At 35.9% G+C, this 24,861-nt stretch overlaps 1 protein-coding gene across 12 annotated transcripts in view; it reads left to right on the top strand.

Moving 5' to 3' along the window:
• The first annotated feature begins 2,905 nt into the window (after nt 1–2,905).
• The window catches only part of ralgapa2 (Ral GTPase activating protein catalytic subunit alpha 2), a 109,394-nt gene continuing 87,438 nt past the window's right edge, over nt 2,906–24,861 (top strand). For 8 of the 12 annotated variants that reach the window (XM_028000231.1, XM_028000242.1, XM_028000239.1 and 5 more), the window contains exons 1-3: nt 2,907–3,197; nt 19,327–19,437; nt 19,562–19,611. In XM_028000231.1, the coding sequence (XP_027856032.1) occupies nt 3,092–3,197; nt 19,327–19,437; nt 19,562–19,611 (267 nt within the window). In that variant the 5' untranslated portion in view covers nt 2,907–3,091. Of the gene's footprint in view, nt 3,198–19,326; nt 19,438–19,561; nt 19,612–24,861 lie in introns of all 12 variants that reach the window. The other 4 variants (XM_028000241.1, XM_028000240.1, XM_028000232.1 and 1 more) reach the window with 3 other exon arrangements.

The raw sequence follows: 24,861 nt of genomic DNA, 5'->3' as shown, positions 1-24,861 counted from the left end.
CCATTTCAATTCAGAATTGCTGATGAATATTTTCCAATAATATTACCAAACTTTAGACTTATCTCAGATTAAACACATTTTTGTCCAGAGTTTCCTGTCTATAGTTTTGAGCTAATTATGCTTTAGGTTATTTAAATAGGTGACTCACAGAATATGTTTCTCATCAAAACCTTAAGTATTACATCACTAAAACAGTTGTAGCTTTGGTGCCACGAATAGTGATTTCATAGTGAAAGGGAATAAAATAAAATATAATCACATCTCATTTAATGAGTAAACTCCATTTATTTATTACATGTTGTAATAATGGGTTCACTCAGTGATGCAAATTACTTGCAATGCATGCAAAGGTTTGCCATTCATTGCATTAAAGGTATAATGCTAGAATTAAAGTATTTTACTATAGGTGAGATGATTCCAGTCTAATTTAGTTGTATTTTTTAGCTATTCCACCTGGACAACATTTAGGACAATTTGTTTTGTGTCTAAAAACTACCAAACATATGGTAGTATGTTTTCCCTGTTATTCACAAGCCAAAATATATTAGCTGGGGTTCTACTGACAGCAGAAATTATAACAGTGAAATGTCTCTCCAAAACCCCAGAGGAAGACTTGAAACAACCTACTAAGACCATGTTTTGGTAACATTTTGAGACACATTATGAAGACAAAGAAACCTACAACACTTATAAACTTCTTATTAAAAGTTATTTGGTTTGTACAATTATGTCAGCAACCTAAATAACTTAGGCCAATGTCAAATCCAATTAACTTGGTGTTATATTGTCTCCTTTTCGTTGCAAAATAAGCTTTTCTTATACCTTTTGTTTTTATTCCGACTTTACGTGCATTTTTTTTTTGCGCTGGTTAAATCCAGCCTTGAATTCTTTTCTTATTCTTTTGATTTTTTTTCTAATTGTTTTAAGCCATTATTCAACATTCGTTTCTCTGAAGAACGTTATGTTATGTTTTACGCATGATTTTTTTTCTCTCCTTTGTACTCTTTGATCTGTCAATTTTCGAACTTTCAGAACACAACAAACAGCCCTAAATTAGCCTGTCCAAGTTCAACACTGATAATCATAAAAGCAATTCACCATCATTTCTGTTGGTGAAATGTTGGTAAATTGAATAATTAAATTCATTCAGAACTGAAGTACTGAGCAGAAATTATGATTTTCCGATTGTAAATTATGGGATGTTTTCCATTTCTTTTTGCTGTTTGACATCTGATTTGGTGCAGTCCTGTACGCATAACAGCAGTCTATTGAAGGTGGGGTAAAATATATATGAAGAATTGACCAAAAGTGCCTTCACATTTACACGTGTTTTAAAAATCACAACCATAAAAAAATATGTTTTTTAATATTGATTTCATCCATTAAGGGAGAAAACAATTCAAATCAACCTGCCGCTATGTGAAATGATTTAAGAGAATGAGAATGATTTAAGAGTTCATTCTTAAATCATGAATGAACTCTGATTAAACAAATTTTTTTATAAAGCTGGGCTCACAGTCACTAGTCCAACCAAGGCCTAATTTTTATCTGACCTGCAGATATAATAATAAGATTTTAGCCCATCAGTCCGGAAAAGGTTACAAAATGATTAGGCTGTGTTCATACTGCAGCCAGAAGTGACCCAATTCAGATTTTTTTGACCTAATGCAACCTGTATCTGATATTTTCATGACAGTCTGAACAACACAGGACTACATGCAACCAAAGTGAGAACTGGAGAAAACATACAGCAACGGCAAATCTAAAACTCTTTTGATAATCCCCAACATTTTTGAGAAATTAGTCTGTGAAGTGATAAGAAAAAAGTGGAAAGTGTGTCATGTTATGGCTGACCTAAAAACTAACACAGGATTTAAGGAACAGACAATCATATTAGCAATAAAACATGGTGATAGCAGTGGGAGGGTTTAGGGCTGCTTTGGTTTCTCGAGGTCTGGGAGACTTGCCGTGACTGGTGGAATCATGAAACTTGCTCTCTAGCAAAAAAAATCTTAGAGCACAATGTCCAGTTTCAGAAAAGGATCTTAAGTTCGGTCACACTTTGGTTCTGTAGGAGGACAATGATTCAAAGCACAGTAGCAAAGTCACTTCTAAATAACTCAAAATTAACGTAAAATTAAGTTTTGAACTTATCTATATCATTCTAAATCTTATTCAGGTACGTCCGTCGGACCATTATCACAATGTTCACACTCAAAAGGTCTGAACTTGGCTGAATTAAAAAAATAAAAAAAACTTCTGCAAATGAGAGTGGGCCAAAATGCCACTCTCATTGGGAGAGAGTGGAATTGTGGCCCACTCTCTCCCACTTTAATCATTGGTTTTAAACATTCACCGCACGTTTTGCATTGCATGTCAATAGGGCAGCACAAACAGATATTAGTTTTTAATTAGCAATTTAGCTAGCTTTTTTGTTGAATAATACAGTATATATGTCACTCTAATGGTAAATGTCCAAAATCTACTTACCTTGGTCTCGTGTTCTTTGTATTTCAAAATCCTGAAAATTTAAAACAGGACGTTGTTGATCTCTGTGAGGATAAAATGCGAAAGCATACGCCAGAGGGCGCTTGTGAGCTATGACAAACGCGAGACCTTTATTAAACAAGCTACCCGAGGAACTTATTGTCTTTGCATACTTTTAAATATTTACAGATTTTCATTTATTCTTAATTCATTTTGGAACACGCATTTATCTTTCGCGTTCTGAAGGCTTTTCAACCGAGCGATATCATAATCCAGTAGCTTATTCCTAAACCAGAAAGCAAAATTTCGGGTTATTTTGAAAACACTGGAAGTGCAAGGTGGAACTGCATAATAAACTAAAAAGGATATGTTCAGACGATCTAACCCGTCCCTTCTGTCGGCTGTGCTTCCGTATTTACACACCCACCAAATAAAACACACAAACACACACACACACGCAGGACAAGGCTCACTAGCGGCCGTCGGGTGAATGTTTACCGAACAACCATAGAGTGGTGGTGCGGAAAGTGACAGTCGCACTGTAGCCTTGGTGTATGGTGAAACACAGGTGATTTCTGCTTCCACGGTTGCATTTTACAGCGGAATGTTCACTCGAAGGGGGCATGGGGACGTCAAGAAATCTACACAGAAAGTTCTGGACCCAAAGAAGGATGTTTTGACCCGACAGAAGCACCTGCGGGCGCTGATAGGTGAGTGAAAAGTCACCGGCGGTGGTTCCTGGATGCTGCATCGTCGAGGCTTAGCTGCAGGAGCTAACGTCAAACACGGTATCAGGTTAGCTGTCTGCCTGTTTGAGCGGCTGCTAATTACAGCTACCTGACGACTAAGACGCGCATTATCGGCGTGGAAATAATAAAAAAAAAAACACAGAGAGCTGTTGAAATGCACTCTTACTAATGTTTGCATTTTTATATTTTATAAGTGTTTCTTAAAAACAACAACAGCAACAACAAGTCTCAATGTGATGCGGATGGAAGCTAGCTAATATGAGTTAGCTCCCTGGCTGCTAACTAGCCAGCCAATATTGCTAGCTGATGTTGCCGAGCATCAAAATGCGTTCTCACCGCCAGTCTTTATTATGTATTCCTGAGTCATTGTTACTCTTAAAAATAATAATAATGAATGAATATATAATCAGACACTTAAAAATAAACCTAGAATGTAAGACAGCAGGTCTTCTAGACTATGGGGTTTAAATTCCTTATACTCTATATCATTATTTGAAAATGACGCGTATCATATTGGTTCGATCTGTTTATTAACAAGAAAATGCAGGTTTTATGACATAATATTAGCTATTGTGCTCTACTGGTAATACAATATAATCATTTAAAAAGACAAGGTTTTATCTCTTGTTGTCACACTTGTTCAAAGTATTGTTTTGTTAAAAACAACAACAACAAAACAATTTACACACTGCTGCATTGTTGAATACAGTAAACCTTAATATATAAAATTCTATTCAAATTCAAAACTATTTATTTTTTCCCTAAAGGAGATTAAATGTTGTCATAACATGAAGTATCGTCAAAGTCGATGTGGCTCATGATGCTGTAGGTAGGAAAGATCTCCAGTAGCAGTCAATCTTGCAACAAATCTGAAGTGGTCTCTGACTGAAGACTGATGCTGCATGACTCATGACTGCCATGACATGCTAACGGCACAACATCCAGGCAGCAGAGATGATATAACATGTCCTGGATGGTGCCATCAGTTGTTGGCAATCACTGCTAATCCACCTCATTTGCTTTTGTTGATCCACTTTAAATCTCTGTCTGGCTGTATGGCTAGAATGTTAAAAATTTGCAGCCAGGAATATGATCCTTGCCCATTGTGATCAACGTGAGAGATGGTTTGATCTTCTTCACCACTAATACCAGCTAGAACCATTGATATGTTAATGCTTTTATATTGTTTACATCAAATTCTGCTGCTACCATCTTGAAACTGTTGAAATCGAGACCAATTACAGCAAGCAATGTTTTTCCTATCTTTTATTGTCTAATTTGGGGAAGCATGCATGAATTAGTCCTAGTTTCCTGCGCTTAACTTATAGGAGAGGCACTCGGTGTGGTCTTATGCTGCTTCTTCACCTTTTAAAGGTACATCATGTTGTGTGTTGAGAGATGTTATAATGCATAGATCTTGTTTAGGTATTTGAGTTACTGTTTCCTTTTGATCATCTCAAACTGGTCTACTTGTTTTCATCTGAACTCAGACACCAAAAAATAATTATGCCCAGTAAGAATACTCTCTTACTGGGCATATTCTTGTTTTTGGATCACTCTTTAAATTATTATAATGTTTTTCCCTAACATTGCTTTTGCATTTTTATATATAGAGTAAGCAAATGAAAGTTTCAGAATAAAACATCCATTAAATTTTGTAGTAGCAACTTAAGAAGGGAGGCCCAGACTTCCCTCTCCCCAGCCACTTGTTCCAGCTCTTACGGGGGTATCCCAAGGCGTTCCCAGGCCAGCCGAGAAACATAGTCCCTCTAGCATGTCCTGGGTCTTCCCCGAGGCCTCCTCCCAGTGGGATGTGCCTGGAATATCTCACCAGGGAGGCGTCCAGGAGGCATCCTGACCAGATGCCCGAGTTCTTGTGGCTCATATACTGTATATAACACATTATCCCTGTTAATGCAATGAAAGATAGAATAGTGGCACTCTAAACTGCTAAACTGTAGGAACTGTGTAGTGAGAGTATTTTAGCAGTTTCAAATCATAACTTTTTAAAACCTTTTGTAAATCTCTCTGGCCAAAATGATGGGGACTTGTTGATAACATGTAGTCTTACAGCCAACCTTGCTGCTGATTTTTGGGGAACAAAATCTTGGTCGTCTTCTTCTGCCAACAAACATACTTCTTAACAAAACAGGTAAAATTCACTGTCGTACAGCATAAGTCAATATGTGAACATTGTACAAAAAAAATCAATGTTATTGTTGCAGACCATACAAATAAAAACAAACAAAATACACTATCTTGCCTAACAATCATAAATAATCTTATTATTGTATCACAGCAGAATGTACTGCTGCATAACTATTTTATTTATCATGTGGCTGTAAATGGGAATTTTAAATATTAAACAGACTTGTTGGAGGAGTGTATATGGTAATATGGTATTAATTACTGAATTACTCCAGTAATTCAGTAAGTGTTTCATTGAAGAACGCATAGAACTTTCATCGTGTAATAATGAATGTTTTCTATGTTATCTGACCTACTAATATTAAAAGTTCTAACTTAAAGTTTTTATTCTTACTTCTACATTTAATGTTGTGGATATACAAATTTGTTTTTAAAATACAATTAATACACTCACGGTAAAAAAAATTTACACATCCTGGTGAAAAAGAGTAATTTGCTGGAGGATAATGTGCATTTGAGATGTTTGGGGTTGGAACATTTGTTGACGTATACATGGTTAATTGTGACCTTTACATAGGAACACGTCCTCTGTTTCATTGATTTCTTGTACAGTGGAACAACAGTGACAGCCATTTTCTGCTTTATGGTGCTTTAGAAACTTGGATTAAACTTTGAAAAGTTAACTTAATGGGACTTGTCAGCTACAGGAGCATAAACACAGTCAATGTCAAGACTAGTGCGAACAACGTGAAGGTCTGCACAGATCACTGCTTGTCCCTAAGTGTTTTTCTTTCCTTCCATGTGTGGCTAAAGATAATGTTGGTGTGTTTTTCCAGCTGATGGTACACACTGATGTGTCCCAAACTTGCTGATTTTACTATGCTTTCAGCTAAGGAAGGATTTCCTCCTGTTCATGTTGGATCCTGTGTGGCCAGGAAGTGGTGATTAGAGATGGGGTGTTACGGAGAAGAGGACAGGGACTTGGAAAGGAAGGGTGAAGGACAGAAAAAAACAGCTGTCCTTTCAGTTCTTGGAGTTTTATCTTTTTAAGATAATTCTGTTCATTATACTGATTTTTTTTTTTTTTTTTTTAAAAAGAGCATTTATACTTAAGCAAGCCCAATTTACTGCTCATTTTTGATTGTTAGATGCAAGCTTTGCCATTCCTAAAACAATTTCAAAGCAGTGTCGATAAAAAGTATTAGTTACATGTTTATTTATATTTTATTTAAAAATAGCAGGTCAATTTTTTATGACCTTATCAAAAATCAATGGAAACATCTTTGTGTTACAGTAGTCTAGCAATTCCTATAATTGCAGACCAACATTTTTTATGTTTCCACTGGTATTTTGATGAGTTCTGTGTCTGTGAACAAACCTAATTTTCTCCACCGAATATTATTCGTATTTAAGTCTGGGTTCTGACTGGACAGCTTCAAAAAATGTTTGTGATTTAATTTTGTCTTGGGTTTTAAATTTTTCCACACTGTTTTTATTGACTGGACATGTTTTTAAAATTTGTCCCTCTCTTAAGGAAGTGGAAATTGTTGTAACTTTACTTCAGCCAGCAAGCCACCAATGTGCAGCAACCCATTTAAAAAGGCAATGCGCCTTTACTTGCATATTTCATACAGTAATAGACAGTTCTGGTTACTCCATCACTTTCTCTGACATCTCAATGTGAGGACTATAACTTTAAATATTAGAGGTTGGAAACTGTAACTTTAAAACTTCAGTATATGTCGACATCAGTTACCGACCTGTGAGTAGAGATGATTCATCCTACTGTGTGACTGACTTGGAAAATTGTATAGGCATGTCTTTTATAGACAATATGAATGAAGCAGAAGCTGCCACTGTTGTAAAATACCATTAATTACTGCTAAAGTTACTGTTAAAGCTTCTGTTAAACTGTAAATGTTTATATTTGAAAGCTTTGTAACAGTTCCTAGTTATTTCTTAATCAAGCTTGTTGAATCAGACTGTAGTATCCACGGGTCAGGCTATTTTAAGACTGTTTTTGCTCACTGAACGGATCTGTGGGATAGTGTGTGAAAGCTGCTGCATGTTAATTCGTCGGTCATGCCTGGCTGCTTTTGGCTGAGGTTGTTAATTACAGCAGGCCAACCAACCTCCTGGTCGCTCATTGCTAAACTCACTGGTGGCACACGGGTGGCTTTTCCTGCAGATTCTTTCCAGTTCCTTTTCTGTGGTGGTTGTTCTCCTCCTTGATCCAAACCTGCGCTTTATTCCATGATGCCTGGCACGGTCCAGTTTATTGCAAAAAGAGAACTTTAAAGGAGGATTTAAGAAGTGGTGGAAAATCATTTCAGTAAATACTTGAGAGGGAGGACATTTCTTTTTTTTTCACCTCTGGTTTGACTAAAACCAGAAGTGGCTTCTTTTGCTGGTGTAAACAAGCTCAGGTAGCATCTGATGCTGAACTGCATGGGAACTACAATGCATGTGTACCAAGTGTTACTAGTACTAACCGGTGTGTTGTAGTTTAAGCTTGCACTCTCATTTTAACTTACTGTATGTTATAGATGACTCTGATTTGCATTTTAATTACAGAAAGTAAATGACGTGTCTGATACCTTACCTTCCTTTATTGTGGGCTTTGAGTGTTGTTGGGGTCAATTGAAAGTGCTGTTGTTATAGGAGGAAATCAAAAGCTGAAGCACCAAGAGAAGCCATGACTACAAAACTAAAAGGGCCCTCGAGAAGGTCCTCTCTCTATGAGGCTGAGGTAAACGCTTCATCACTCAGCTTGTAATTGTGCCCTTTTGTTAAACACTTAATTTAGACTTACATACAACGATAGCTCTTATCGTCTTTTATCTGGCACAATATAGGTGTAACATCACCACCTAAATGGTGTGTCACTATAACACTTAGCAAATATTAGAGGGTTCTTTAAAACATTTTGTGATCATTTCAGTTTTGTTCCCTATATGTATGTTATTAAGCTGTACAAGTGGTAAAGTGTTTTTTTTTCCTGGCAGGAGAATATACTCAGTCTCTCATATTGTAACAAGAAGATTAAAAGCAGGAAAGCTGAACTTTAGAGATGTACTGATCATGAACTGGCAAGTTTCAAGTCTGATACAGATTTTAGTTGATTCTTTCAGTCAGTCAATTTTTTCAGGTTATGAGATAGCGGTATTTATAATGAAAACTCAACACGCAAAAAAAATACAGCATAGCATAGTAATACACCTTAATAACTTTATTTTTTGCGCACAAAAAATATCAATTTTATTGCAAAAACAGCTATCTAACTTAGTATTTGAGAGGAAAAAGATCTAATTTGTTGTTTGTTAGACGATGAAATAATTTTTTTATTGTTGCTATGAGCTTTTCATGATAGGTTATTAATTTTATATTTGAACCTGAGAGAGAGCAGTCACTGTTAAACAGCTCCCAGTTAAACAGTTTCTCTAATATTTCAAAGACAAAATAATTACAATGTTGACATTATAAACTGATTCTAAAATCAAACAGCAGTGATTTGTACGTTTAGTGTGGTAAGCATCACTAACACACTTTCTCCTTGTAGACCATTAATTTTAACAGAGATTATGAAAAGACTTCAAACATTTCCAAAGTCAGCTTGTTCCATTACAAGTTTAATTTAGCTCTTGAGGAGGATAAAGTGGAGTGACTTGGCAGTGTTGCGTTCACCTTACTAATAACTCCTGTCAACTAACTCTCTATTAGATTACTGAATGAATAGCTTCTTTTACACAACCTTCATACAACTTTTGTTTTTAACTTCCTCACTTATACTGAAATTGACTAATTGAATATTTTCAGATGTAACTTCAGCATCTAAGGGTGCATTCACACTAACTCTGTTTTGTCTGGTTCGTTTCTGGTCAATCAGGCTGATGTGGACCAAAAGGTGAACCTGGTCCGCCTACAAACATAAATCTCAGTTTGGTTGAAGTGAACTCTGGTGGGGTTCAACTGCATATGGATACAATATGCATTGTATGGGGAGTGCTCCATAAGCAGGAAGCAGGTTGTACTGCAGGGCATTCTGGGTAAATACAACCAAATTCTCTGCGCAAGTCTAGTTTTAGTGGGAGAAATATCTGGTGGTTTTGGGAAGTTCTTCTCAGTATCTTCTACAAAGGTTTTTGTGTTGTTTCCTTTGGTGGTTCTTGGTGCAGCACCATCACAGGCAAGGGGGTAAACAGGTTTTTTAAATGGTTTGGTCTGTTTGACAGTGCGGTGTGAAAGAGAACCGCACCTGCTGAAGTGACAAATGTTGCAATTTTGCCCCCCCCCATTCCCCCCCTCCCCCTCCCGCTCGAACCAAGTCAACTGGACTGTCAGGTTTGAAAACCTTAGAATGTCGTTTTCAGTTTGACCTGGTAGTGGATATGAATGATGCATGAACTTGTTAAAAAAATACCAGTTTCTAATCGGTCAGTAAATGATTGACTTAGTTGCAAGATGCTTAGAGACTGGATTAAAATTAATCTATCAGTTTGTATTCTATGAAATCTAAAAATGTTTTCATAGAAGTATATTTACTTTAGCCTCCTAGAAGCTTGAATACAAAACAGTTAATAAAATGTAGGCTGCTTTAGATATGTTGTCGAATTGATCCTAGATTCAAACAAAACAATAGTGTTATTTCAGATTTGTCCTAATCATCACTATGATACTCCTATGAGAAAGATGAAGTTAAAGACTGATAATTCTCCCTTTCAAACATTTTGATTCAATATGTTCCTAATGATATGACAATTCATGCTGGTGCAACAAAAATAATACTTCTTGTCATTGACTATGTTTTATTTAATAGATCTGTTAAGAAACTATTCAGCAAGTGAAGTGAAAAAGCAGAAGTGGGAAAACATAAATAGCTTCACTGTGGAAGCAATGGTGGTATTGTTAAGATAAGCCTTTAGCAACACAATGAAGTCCTGTCCTGCAATCCCTTAGTCATTAGAATAGCAAATTTAGACATGGAAATGCATGGAGGCTGGGTAAGTCACATCAAGAGTTGCCAGTTCCCTACAATGTGACTGGACTGCTCCTACTGGTATTTTTTAGTGACTGGAGAGCATTTATAGCAAAGCAATAATTGTCAGAGCTTCTGGTTAGTAAGTTGAAATCTAGTAACCTCAGATTTGCAGAAAGCTCATTGTTTGTCAGTGACTGCTTGACAAGTTATCTTTGAAAAGTCAGTCAGTTTATGTGGATTAAAGAAAATTCACAATAAGTACAGATTGTCACACTAAGCATTTTTCCTAGCAAGAATTAAGTTATGTCTTATAAAACCATTAAAATAATGGCATTTTAATAATAAGAGTATGTAAACGAGCTGTATCTAAACCTGTCTCTTTTTGGCCTTGTTTTTACTTTTTTTTCACTCTGAGGTATTGTTGCCACATCATGTGTTTTCCAGCTTTGGCAAAACACCAGAACTCAAATATGAGACAAATCATGTGGTTCTGAATGAATGGCTTATTTATTCTCTCGACTAGCCAACTACAGATATTAAAACACCTTTTTCCTGTCGCTTCCAAGTGTATGATGTTGGTAGTGTCCAGTGGAAAACCCGTTTGCTTAGTTGCACTGTTTACCTATATTGTTTCTGAATAATCAAACATAAAAAGACCTGTGGTTTGCTGTGGCAGCAGATGCTATCAGGGCTCGATCATGGAATGGGTTTATATTTATGTTACAGGTCTAAGTGGCCAAATTCCTTTTAATCTTTAGAGAATTTAAAGCCATACAAAAATAAACACTGTTAAGTACATGTTTTTTGTACTTAACATGTTATGGAGCCAGTTCTAGGTTGGTAAATAAAGTCTGAAACAGCTGGTTCTATGATAATTGTGGCACTGTATTGCTATGAATATTGTTGCATGAAATGACAGAGTGAAAGTTGCCAGGTCTTCTATGATCAACTGCTGAGATATGCCCGTTTGTAAAGAGCGCTGCTGTCACAATTTCACACTGGACTCTGTGCAGCCCTTTAGCTCCCAATCTGTTACACAGCTAGACATTGACCACAATTCAAGACACACCCAGGCAGAGCTTGGCACAGTTGCATCATAATGAAATTACATGCACCATGAGCAAAGTGAAACATTCTTGACTAACAGTATTTGCAGGAAATGCTTTTGATAATTGTTATTACAGATTCATTGATCAGAGATTTTGAGGCTTATTTCTGATGATCATTGTTGTAAAGTTCTGAAATACTGAAAATGGTTTTTAGCAACTTTCATTTTCTCTTGAGGAGCTATAAATAAGTACTTTTATATTGAATTTGTCAGTAGCTTAATCATCTTTACAAAATAGGAGTGTATAAGTAAAAAACATTTTCAGAACAACCGAGAGTTAGAGCTCTTTCTCAGTGCCTTGTAGAAAAGCTATAACTATAAAGACTTCCAGTTTGACACATGTATCTATAGAAATAAAATCCATCTGAAAAATTACAACATATTTTATTTAGTTCTGTCTCTGTCTATTACAAGACAGATTATAGCTAAGCTAAGTGTTCTCTTGTCTACTTTTTCTAAACAGGGAAGTCATACTTTTATGTAGTACTTTTTAAATGGAGATAAAATTGTTTAATACTTATTGGTTTTGTGCTATTTAAGGAAGTTGCAATTTTAGTCATAATTAAATTAATCACGTTTGTTTGCTTTTAGCTAGAAGGAAGCCTCTTTTCCAAAAGCATCAAAAATGCCATTGAATAATTTTCATAATATCGATATTAAGTTTAACATAGCTCAACATAATATAAAATATCATCCCTAAAGGTTTAGAATATTTCATCATGATCATACAAGCGTTTATGACACTAGATCCATTTCAGTAATTATTTCACATCTTTATAGGCCACTGAGTTGGGTAAATTAGATAATCTTGTATGGCTATGAGCTACATAAAAGATTGGACTATCTTTTTTATACACCTGCAAAATACATCTACAATATGCAATGAGAAAAACCCATCACTGTTTCAACGTGTCTTTGACTAGAGGTTATTTTGTTTCTTTCAGGAAAGTGTTTGCTTCTCTTCACTATTTCACTCTGTCAGTTGTACCCTTCAGGTGTTCTTCACTGGGGTCCTTAAAGAGTACTGTTTTTTTTTTTTTTTCTTCCTGAAGATGCTGCCAAAAAACATCACTCTTTTCTCCCTTATATTCTTTCTGGCACGAATATAGGGCACCTGCAGTGTTAGTTACCCAGAGCTGATGCAAATGAGCTTGTCTAATCAAAGACTTGATTGGGCTGGTTTTGTGTATGACCTGGCATATTAATGACTTTGCCTCAAGTGGTGTAATGGATGGCATATATTGGACTTTTCCCAGAGGATCAAATCTGATTCCAACTCTACTTCCTTGGTAAAGATGTATTTGATGTGTTGTGTGCTGATTAAGTTTGAATAAAGGTTGGTAAGCAGAGTAGGATGATGTTTAAATGTTTAAACTTGCCATAGGCTTCAGTTGGCTAAATGACCTTCACCTACTTGTTTACTCAGCAAGCAATTAGAGTGCACACAGTAGTGTCACACACATCGTGTTAGCTGAGCTTAAAATAACAAAAAAGGCACACTAACTATTCATGTGGAACTGCAATAATAGTTTAAACTAAGTCTTTCTCTGGTTTACTCTTATGAACTGAACGTATGCTTCAAAAATCAGAGTTTATTTGTGATGAAGATGAGACCAACAAGCTGAAACATCTTTAACTCATAGTGAACAGATAACATCTGCTTCCTTAGAACATTACAAAAGGATACAGTGGTTTTGTGCCCTGCAAAATAAATGTCAACTTTGGCTGCACATTATCATTTTCCAGCTGGTCGTCTGATGTGGGTGTAGAAGAACTGATATTCTCTGCTGGTTAACAGGAAATGTATCACAATGGAAAACCCTCTCATCTGACCCAAACCGGTTTATTGCTGGAGTTTTTAGCTTGAGCACAAAGATTGTAGGTCACTAAATCATTAGGTTATCAGCATCAGCAGTTCTCAAGACTGCTCACACAGTATTTAGTTATTAATAAAAAAAGCTGAAAGTAGCACCTTACAGAGTTGTAATTTTTACTGCATTACTAAGTAATAAAGATTATATTAGTGGTTCCCTTTCACAATTAAACACCTTTCTTTTTTTATAGTATTAACTTCACAAGAAGAAATCTAAAATCAAATGGTGTGCCTTCAGACCTGCAGATTTAGTTTGTGTGTTTTGAATTATTGACATTTTTTTAACCTTATATTTAATACCATATATATATATACAGTATATTAAATATCTTGAATGTAGTCTGGCATAATTTAGTGTAAAACCCCCAGAATATCAAAACTTTTAAGAGCACTCAATAATCAGCCATTATTAAAAACTCTTGGTTAATCTTTAATGTGAATTTATGTATTTTGTCAAAAGAAAATAAATGGATATTTGAACTCTTGAAATAAGTGTCAAAATAAATAGTTTAAAATACATTTTAAAATGATTTTTCAAAGAAAGAATTTGGTGCACAGGTTGTATTTTCTCTAGCTCAGACAGATTGCAAAGAGTCTGACATGTATTCCGGCGCATACACCATACACTGATATTTGGTCAAATGTTTTTTAGCAAGCTGGACGCTAACCACAATATTTTTGTTGCCATGAAGGTCCTGGCCAAATTCCAACTGAACATATGACCTCTTTTCCTTATCAAAAATGATAGTGAGAAGCATAGTCCATGGACTTTTCAAAATAGCTAAGGTCAAGGGTCTTTTTAGCTTAATGTGAGGCTGCTTTATCCATTTCAGAACCGGCTGTGATGTGTATTTGTGTTTATTGTCCGGTTAGAACAAACAATCATGTTGGAATTTCAACCATCAAGTTGCTCATTTGAGTTAAAGTTTATGAATTTTGAAGTAGTTCTCTCCTTTTATTCCATTTACTTTGTGCTGTACATCAGAATCACTGGCAATAGAACAGACCCTCATCATGATGTTACCACCACCATACTTGATACTGTGTTCTTGGGTATAATAATGTCTCACCTCAAATCCTCAAAACCTAACCTCTCGTGATTGGGATCAAAAAGCGTTTCACCAGAAGGTATTTAGCTCCATGTGAGCAGCTCCTAATTTCAGCCACCCTCTAAAATATTCTTTCTGTTAGCAACAACTTCTCTTTTGGTGGAACAGCCTCTCTGCTCCTCTCAGGTCATGTAAAATTGTAAAACACTAACACAATTAAAAGCGCAAAATTAGTGATTAATGCCTATGATTAACTCATGATTTGCAGTGGAGATAAGAATAAAAACTGACAAAATGTATATTAGGGCTTGTAGTAAATGACTGTGTTGTAGAAACTTTAGTTAATGCGTCTATCAGTATCTGTCTACGGTGGACTCTTACCTATTCATGGTTCAGTAGTTTTCTATAAAATGTGATTCCAAATTATTTGGTGAAAATCTGACTATTGAGATATTCTTCATAGGGCATACAAAAGTAAATTAATCTTGGCAGCCAATCCAGTCATTTTCCTTGGTGCTGATTGGCTGTATCACCAAGAGCATTGATAAGGAATGCTGTGAATATTAGCATCTTGTACCAGAATGGTTTTCACAGTATATATTGATGCATATTAAGATATATTTGGTGATTGTTGATGGTTATAAACATTTTTAGAGGTAGAATCTTTCAGGTATTTGCAGATGTTAGTAATTCTTAGGATGTCTGTGGTTCGTAACCACCATGAATATCACAAGTTCCCTGTACTGGTATAACAAAATGTATGGTCTAAGTTTGCTTAGGCGGTTGTTATTTTTATCTCAATTTTTAAAAGCTTTTAAATGGTAGAATTATGTTTGCTTCTTTTTGTGTGTTTGGAAAATGAAGCCAAACTTACAGTGTATTTAATTTTGTATTTAGGTCATGGTCTCCGCCTCTCTTAAAAGCTCTCTTTTCTGGTGTTTTTCCCAGCTACTTTTTTACACAAGCCCTCTTGTCTTAAACAAGGGAGTTTTAGCAGATGAAGAAGTGTCATTTGAGGAAAACGGTTACTTTGTTGGGCTCAGAGGATATAGTGTCATCCTCAGCATTCCCAGGCCCAGTGAACAGCTTCTGTATCTTTCAGTCCTTATGCTGAGGACACCTGAGAAGTCTGTTCTGGGGAGTGAATGAATCTCTGTGGCTACTTGTGCAACTCTACCAAAAAAGCATTCTGAAAAAGCAATCCCTACAGGAATAAGGTTGAGAAATCTCCACCATCTTCATACATAGTGAAACTCATTACTAGCATAATAGGCAGCAGTAATAGAGTTATTAAATTTTTAGTGAAAATCCATTACCAGTTCCAGCTGCTACAGCTCTAGGTGGCACGGACTGACAATTTTCACAGTGCTGGGCGTTCTGGCTCCAAGATTATGCTTCTTAGATACTGATTGTAACGTGTCCGCTTAGTTGAGCAACCTTCAAACTTAATAATAATGCAGAGAGAAGGCTTGATGTCCTTTATATTTACTGATATTTCACAATGAGAGAATTGACAGAAGATACTGCTGCTTGTCAACCAAACACCCCCAAGAAATATTCAATATAGCAGGATAAAATTGTCCCATTGCTAATTACTTATAGTTGGTTCAGAAAAAGCTTGGTAATTATAATAAAATATTTGCTGCTCTGCAGACTTTGCTCCAACCAGCAGCTGCTACTTTGTGTTCAAAATGAATTAATTTGTAATCAGTTAATTCATTTAATGGTATATGAAATGGCATGCAACTAAACAAGACAATGTTGCTATTTGATCTGTAACAGAAGTGTATGGAAGAGATGGACATTTATTGATTTACTCAACCTTCTGAATCCTGGGTTTGTGTTTTTGTACAAAGTTCAAAAAAAGATTGTTATTATTAAGAGCTAAATATTTACTTATTCTATATATACTTGTTACTTATATATTTTGAAACTGGCATTACTAAGGTATTGGTAATAATTCTTTACCGTTTGCTACAACATCTTACAATCTAAAGTTTAGCCTGAAACATATCAGGCTGTTCATTTTTGAGGACTTAAGTAGCCTTAATATTTAGAGCTATATCATATCCTTTTTCTATTTTAATAACTACTCTGACAGACCATCGACTGACTTTATCAAATCTATCTGAAAGAACTGAAAAAGTTATAAATCATACGTTAAATTAAATCTTTCTGCATATTATTTTTTTACATTTGCCTTTATGAACACTCTAGTTTTTCCTCCGCTGTGTTAATTATAATTTCTTTTAAATGTTTTAACTGCCAGTAGGCATCTGATAACCTGCATGTTAAGTGCACCTATATGAGATAACATTAAGCCACAAGGATGCTGACACATTGAAACTGTCTGTTTTTGTTTAAATCATTGCTAATTGATTACTGGAGCGAAATAAAAATAATGAAGTTTCTCGTGAAATCAGTTAAACTCAGTCTCAGTGTCACAGCTTTATGTACTCCATTTGCACGATTTATTCTCCAGTGTAGTTAGTGTGTGATTTTGTTGCATTTTGATGTGCATTACTAGAGTGATAGACCTTTTAATTTCCTTCATAAAGCTCTGCAGATTGTCCTTTTACATCAAGGCTGAAATCTAATAGTAATTTTGTCTGTGACTCAATTTTCCCATCATGCGTCCTCATTATTTCTGCTTTAATCTGGGAACACAGATAAGTGGTCTTGGCTTCTCTCACATTGTACATCATTCCAACACTCCCCAGGAGCTGAACAGCTTCTGGAAGTTTTCCAGTTTACCATGTGGTACAGGAGACATTGCAACAGAAGGTGAACCTTAATTGCTGTTATTTTTCCAGGACTCCTCCTGACCTACATTTAATTATTCAGAAACAGCCCATCTTATGTTCTGCAAGTAAAGCAAAAGCTAGATCTTTTTTGTATTATAAATGTATGATTTTATTCCCAATATCTGTTTTTATGGTAAGGTTTTTTGTGCTGTGCAAATTGTAAAAAAAAAAATTGTTTGAAACAGTCAGGCAGAAATATTTGTCATGGAAGCTTCTTTAAGCAATATAGGTGGTAATGTAATAAGCATTATTTTTAGCATGCCACTCGCCTGTTTTGATGTGCTTGCATTTGGATAAAATCAATGTTCAGCATTACACTCCAACCCTTACCTTGCAAAAGTATTAAATCCCTGCATACGTCTACCCATTTTGTCACTATACATAACCTTTATATTTTGGGGATTGTATGCGACATAAAATTCTGAAGAGAGTAAAATGATAATTATCAAAAAATGTTTACGCATAAAAATCTGAAAAGTGTTAATCACATGTATTTAGCCCCTTTACTTGCGTGCCCCTCAAAAAAATTCTGTGCAACCATATGCCATCAGAAGTTAACTCTAAACAGTGAAACATAGTGGTGACGGCAACATGATGTTGAGATCAGGTCTGGAACCACTTTGACTAAAAACAGGTGGGGCTAAATAGGAAAATCCTTAAAGAAAACCTGTTAAGTGCTGCAAAGACATGAGATCGGGTGGAGGGTCACCTACTAGCAGGACACCAACCAACACCTACAATGAAACACTAAATGAAAAAAACGTTCTATTCAGTGGTTGCACACTCACAAGCAGTGCAACAGACATCAACTTTGTCACCCTTTTAAAATACGTAGATGTGTCACCTGACTGACACAGCTGCACTGACCCAGAAAAAACAGGCAGTTAATAATCTCTTCCACATGTTTGCAGAAAACTTATTGGATCTAAAAGGCAAAGGAGATGAGCTGAAGGAGCAGAGAGAAAACTTCATCTCATTTGTTCAACCATTAACACCATTATGTATGCAGAGTCCTCTTGTGGAGCTGCCTTTAGATCCCTCAGTACAGAGTTAAACACCTACCTCTCCTTTTCTCTAAATGTTGACCATGTAAACAAAGAAGCAGAGCTATGTCTCTTAGTGATGTTATGATATTTTTAACTGCATTTTATCACTGACTCACTGAATCTACTGTTCCCTTCAATTTCTCCCCTTAGTATCGAACTTCCATGCCATTAAACATTATCAAATGTTAATGGTTTTTCTGTTTAGGGCTCATTGCAATATTTCACTTAACTTTACTGATGCTATGGAGCTACCAACATGTATTTGTGCTGACCAATGATTCCTTCTGTAAATAAATGACAACCAAGTCATACCTCTTTGTTTACACAACTTGGTGATTCTCAGAGGGCTAAAGGACTTGTTTTTTATAGAACCATACATTCATTTACATGGTGATTTATAATAGAAAAAGGCAAACTACATTTTGTTCTCAGACATACAGATGTTTTACATTTTGGGTTTTATGGGAGTGCAAGTGTGGGACATTATGGATTTACTTTGCAATTCTGACTTATACATAAGATGTGTTCTGGCTTTGCTTTGACACTGAATATGGTACAAATTCATCAGTTTAGAATTAGAAATATATGTAATATACTAGATGGGAACTCACCATAAATAGTTTAAAATCTGAGTTGTTAATGGAAAATCTAAGAGGGCATGTCCTCTATGTGTGAAAGCTGTTAATCTACAGGTTAAAGTTTATCGTTTTATATTTTTTAAAATTAATGTATCACTAAATTACATCAGTACATTGAAAGAAATAATATGGTTAAGTGTGTACAAAACCACGTTAGGCTGAAAAGAAAGTTTTATTTTAGGAAACACTTAGGCATGGGTTTGCTGTGATATTCCGGCAGAATGTGTGTTTGACAAATGTCTTGAATGATAGTTATAACGCCTCATATGTCAACAAACCATCTTAAATAATGATAACAAAACAATATGAATGGAGTGAGGCAGATCTCTTTTTATAATGGTTTTATTTAATGAACTAATGTAAATTTTCAGTCTACAAAACATGATCCAGTATCACACAATCATGATTCTCTTCTTAACATTTTGATTATTTTTCTGTGTCCACAGACATCATTGACAAGAGTGAACTAAAGGCATTCTTTGAAAGCAACTGCTCGCAGATTTATTTTATCTTCTATGAAAATTTCATTACACTGGAAAGCAGCTTAAAACAAAAAGGTAAGTACCCAGCATGTCTGTTTCACTTGAGCCTCAGCACTTTGGTGTTTGTACTTCTAACGATCATGTTCTTGTCAAATATATTTAATTTCCACTCTATATTTTTTATTTTGTGTGGTTTCAGGAAACAAGTCTCAAAGGGAAGAGCTGGACTCTATCCTCTTTATTTTTGAAGTAAGTCAGTTATCCTCTATTCATGTCCCAGATCCACCTACAACCTAATGTAGTCTACAACCTGTTTTTCAACTCAGCTCTGGGGTGGGATCATAATTGCAATTGTCTTAGAACTCTGCTAGCTACCTTTTATTCAAGAACCTGAATAGCAAGAATGGATTGTGAAAAACAAAAAAACGCTCAGCTCAATCATTACTTCTTTTTAAAAGCCCAGAGTTAATGCAAATCTCAGAGGGCATGTCCAAAGTGTGTGTGAGATGATGGGTCTGGAGGTTAAAGTCCTTTTACTTGTTTTTTTTTTTTTTTTACCTCACTGCAATGCCAGCTCAAGTTTCAAGTACAAACAATCAACTCTCTAGTTACATTTGCTATGGGCAGGTCTTTAAAGATGGCAGCAAAGCAAAATGGGAGGTAGCCTCTCTGTTCCTTTTTGTTCAGTAAGTCATTTTCAACATTTTCTGTCAACCTTTCTCTCTGCTTTTCATCAAGAAAACCGCTCTGACTGTCATTACAGAGCCACTCATCTGACCTGTAAATAGATCCTGGATTCACTCCTCTTCCATATTTATGGAGTCAATATTGAAAGCAGCTTAACCCTCATTTGTCCCCTTTTAGCCCCCGTCTGTGACAACGTGTGCTTTCACCCATGCGCTGAGTAGATAAGCTTGCTTTGAGTGTGTGTGTACAGGACAGATACAGAGTTTCTTTGATCCTGAGCTCTGGTACACTACATTAACTTACTCTTTCCAAACTGTTATATTAGTAATTTTTCTCCATATGTGATCTTAAATTTGTTATCAGAGGCTGTGTCTTTTATCTGTTCTAACCCATATGAGGGCTGTACATCAACCATGTTGCAACATTTAACATATGCTTTTGCTAAAATCGTTGTGGCAGCAGACTCGAAAAAAATCCTGGAAAGAAGCAGTGATGGCTGCTGGTCGAATGGGGGTTGGAGAACTCCAACAGAGCTTATGGGCAGGGACAAAAGCATACCCCCTCAAGGTACCAGGGATCAGCATGGGAGCTCACACTCCCCCCTCTGCAAGCCACAGAAAAAAGGGTCACATGCCTTATCATGGCTGAAAAGTAATCCCCATGCAGCAAACTCAAAAAAAAACATGCAACTACAATACACAACAAACATATCTGAACGCTGCTGAGACACCATATTAAAATGTTTCTGGTGACCCAAAATATTCGTGCAACAAATATAGTTAGTAGAGATGAATTATTTTTCTTAACCTGTCCAATCAAATTAAAGCGTGTGACAAAGCTTTATACGGTCCTGCAAACACAAATTGGATTTTATTCCAGACAATTATTAAACTGGATTTGAAGCTAGATTTAATAAAGAGGAATTAATTTATTATCTGCTTCTTTTGATTAAAATTTATGATACAAATTTTTTTCCAATTATTCCCTTGCATTAAGACACTAGATACATTCCTAGGCAACATTAGCCATTCATGTGTGGATTTGCTGCATAAAAATATTCAACAATGAACTGCATTTTCATACAAATAACATTCAACTATCTTCTAATTCATCTGCCATCATCCCGTTAGCACATAACAAAACACCTGGTTAGAATCCAGAGAGATTTTTTAGAAGAAAAAGATTTTGGAAGCAAAATAATTACATCCATATCAGCATTTATTTAGTTTTTATGGTTATTTCATTTCTGCTTTAGATCAGTTGCTGTTTAGGAACTGTTATAATTCAGCCCAGGTGTAGAGGCTTCTATATTTATGGAAAAGCGATGGGCATTTATTGCATTACTTGTCATTAGTGCTGGAAACAAATAATCATAAGAGTTGAGATTTATCATGATAATGGTAAACATTGAATGAGGATGTCAGTAATCACTCAAATCAGTTTTGTTGGGATTATTAGTTTTGCTTTTTTAATTTGTTCTATATCAACTATTATCAACATATGTGAAAATATTTCACATTATAACTGTAATACGTACTGATAATGTATGTAATGTAACTGGTCTGCCTAAGCAGACTATGTGAGAAATAGTTAATAAGTTAGATTTCTAGGTAATATTTAATTTCCAGATTGATAATGGTGTTTGTGAAAGAGAGAGTGATTTTTTGGGGGGTTCAAAAATTGTCTATCTTAGGAAGGTGGCAATATTTCAAGTGCAGTGTGTTCACACATTGCATGCTACTGTCTTTATACTCACAGCTGACAGATTTTAGTCGATGTAACGTAAATAAAGGCCATGTGGTTTGAATTACAGAAAATCCTGCTTAATACAATTACAACTGATAGAATTTGCCTTAGTTCACAAATAGACAAAATAAAATCAAAACTCTGCATGAGTGATTTGATTGCCTAAGTCTATGTGAGAACTACAAACACCAAGGACAAATGCCCTGATGAAGTTCAGAGCCTTGACATGCAGTGTTGATAGCTATATCTGGCTTTTGTTGGTGACCTGAGTTGAGTATTTTAAACACTTTTTATTCATAGATCATACCATTTATACTTGTTTTTTTTTTTAGTATAGTTATTGAAATTATACTTGCGTTATGTCAACTAATGTCATTTAATTACATTTATTTTTATCCTTGGAAAACATTTCTATATTGAACTTACAATATGCGGTTCTCTATATTGAAGAACATTTTATTATCCAGCTTGTTTTTGTAAGTGAAAAGGAGAGGTATAGGCAAATACTTTTATGACAGACACTGAATAAAGCAGTAAATGTAAGTCCAGAGTGTTTTATAAGGCAGTTTTTGCTGTCACAAGACCAGAGTGAGTTTCTCAGCCCTTCAGGGACTCCTGACTTGTTTATGCTCCCACATGACTCTTCACCATCAGAGAGCATTTTTATCTTGGTGCCAGTGAGGTTGTGGGACCGGTTAAGGGACAGCCTTAGAACCAGCAACATTCAGAAGGAAGTCTGTGCCAGGACCCTTTTCTCTCCAGGATATGGCCTTGCTGTGACCTCTTGTCTATCAACCGGACCTGAATCAGCATTCCAAATTCCCTCTACTGTCCTCTCTTTCAATCTCTCTTTCCATGTTAGAGGATATTTTATTGGTATTCGTCTTCTTTGTGTATGGGAGAAGAGAATTGTAGTTAATTATAATTAATGAATGTTGAACAAATGTCACTGGGGAAATGGTGAGATAGACAGGTCACTGATCCATGTCACACTGTCATCACTTCTGATGACAGTTTTAAAAAACTGTCGGGGAAATCTGAGTACCCACAATGAAACCACATGTTCTCAGGGAAAACATGCAGACAGATACCAGGCGGGGAAAACCCAGGACCTTCTTACTGCATCGCAAAAGCACTCAAAGCTACGCCACCCTGCAGCCAGCAGGGTGCATTAAATTTCCACCAATTTAATGCAAATAAACCCCCAACACAAGTCATTGTTGTTGGTCCCAAAAATGCAAGGTTAGATAGCAGCACCTTATAAGACTAAATAAGACAAAGCATGCATTAAACCCAGGGACTTTAGTTTTAAAAACAACTAAAGTGTATTGCTAAAGCCTGCTGTTATTTAAAAAAAAAATGTTCAGAATAAAGAAAATATGTGTCAAAACAGGACACAAAAAATTCCAACATTTTTTAAGGAGTTCAGATTACTGTAATTGTGTCTTGTCTGTTGGTCTTTGTAACCTAAATAAAATTTCCTAGCCAAAAATCAGGGAGTTTCAGCTTATTCAAAGTGCTGCAGCAAGAATCATGTCCATTACCATGAAAATGGATAATACCTTAAATTACTGCACCAGGTCTGTCCTTGTTGTTCATGACATTCTATAAAGTGCTTTGTGATATTTTTATCTGTGGAAATGACTATAGACATAAGATTTATTTATCTAGAATGAATCATCTAGATCCTTCAGTTTTCTCACAGTTCTCAGGATCAGAACTAATCAAAGGAAAGCAATTTTCCTTTTTTCTTCTCCTGCTTATCTTTCTTAAAAACTGAATAAACTGGTGGATCCTTCAAATCAGGACTGATATTTTCATGTACATGTCAAATTCCGTCAGTTAATTTGTATCATGTCTAAGCAATTTGTTTTAAACATCTATTTCTTATTTAGAATGTGATTTTATTACCTCTCTTCTCTTTTCATGTAAAACACTTTAAATTAGTACTTTGCATATGAATTGTGCAATACAGACACGCTTGCCTTGCCTAATTAGAGATATTGCAGGCTGCTGCTGCCACCCACTGGCCTTTGAGGAGAATGAAGCCAGCCATGTAATTCTGGTCATTCTATTGGATATTTTTGCTTAATGTTTATAATCTAATTTTGACATTTCTTTTTCAAATGTATTTAGGATGTTTTTAGTTTAGCTACCAATGCTTTGTTTAAAAATAAAATAGCATAAGAAGTAAACCATTTGACTTAGCACGTGTTTCGTGGCAGCCTTAAAGTTTTAAGTTGTTACCAAGCTCCTCATAAGTTTGCCACATTTAATTTGCTCTTAGTGAAGTGCTGTGTGTGTAGTTTTTAAGTATTTTTGTTTGTTTGTTTTGTTAGTTTCAGCTTTGGATGTTGTGATCCACTCCATGTCGTCAAAAATCCTTAACACTGTGTAAATGACAAATGTTCCTCAGAGAACAATATATGTCTGTTGCTTCCCTTCGAAAAGCCCTCATAAACTACCTATATTCACTGTCATGTTCTGGCTCTGCCACTGGAAACCTAAGTGCGGATCATGTAAATGCGTTGAAGCAGCGGTAGTACCACAATAATGCCCCTATCTTTATGCTGGGGTATGGCTGCAGATTACAGTAACTCCTCCAACCTCTAGCCCTGCAGACTCTGTATTCGCCTCATATTGCCCACTAAATTCATCACGTTGGTGCTTCTGTTCCCTCACTACAGGGAGTTCTTCTGCGTTAGCTATCCATCTCTCGTTTGTGTTCCTTTGTTGATGCTCTCAGACAGGAAAGACAATGATATTGTGTCTGTACACGCACACACTCACACATAGGGAAGGGCTTAACTAGGCTACCATGCTGTGCTGCAGCCTGGCATAATGTCTCTGCTGACCCAGGGAGAAGTACAGCTCCAGTACAGGGATGTAAGAATCCCACGTGGGATCAATAATAAGGTGCAGCTTCCCATCTGGACACGCATATCATCATGTCTGTGGAATCGGATCAGAAAGAAGTTAAACAGAACAGATTGTCATCATGTCTTTCCTTAAAGTGATACATGCTTCATTTTCTCTGCTGCCACAGTCAGTGGTTAGAATTTAGTC

This window comes from Xiphophorus couchianus, chromosome 19, assembly GCF_001444195.1.
Source record: "Xiphophorus couchianus chromosome 19, X_couchianus-1.0, whole genome shotgun sequence".
NCBI classification, from domain to species: domain Eukaryota; kingdom Metazoa; phylum Chordata; class Actinopteri; order Cyprinodontiformes; family Poeciliidae; genus Xiphophorus; species Xiphophorus couchianus.
The sequence above is the reverse complement of the archived record's forward strand: the minus strand, read 5'-3'. Positions and strand labels throughout refer to the sequence as shown.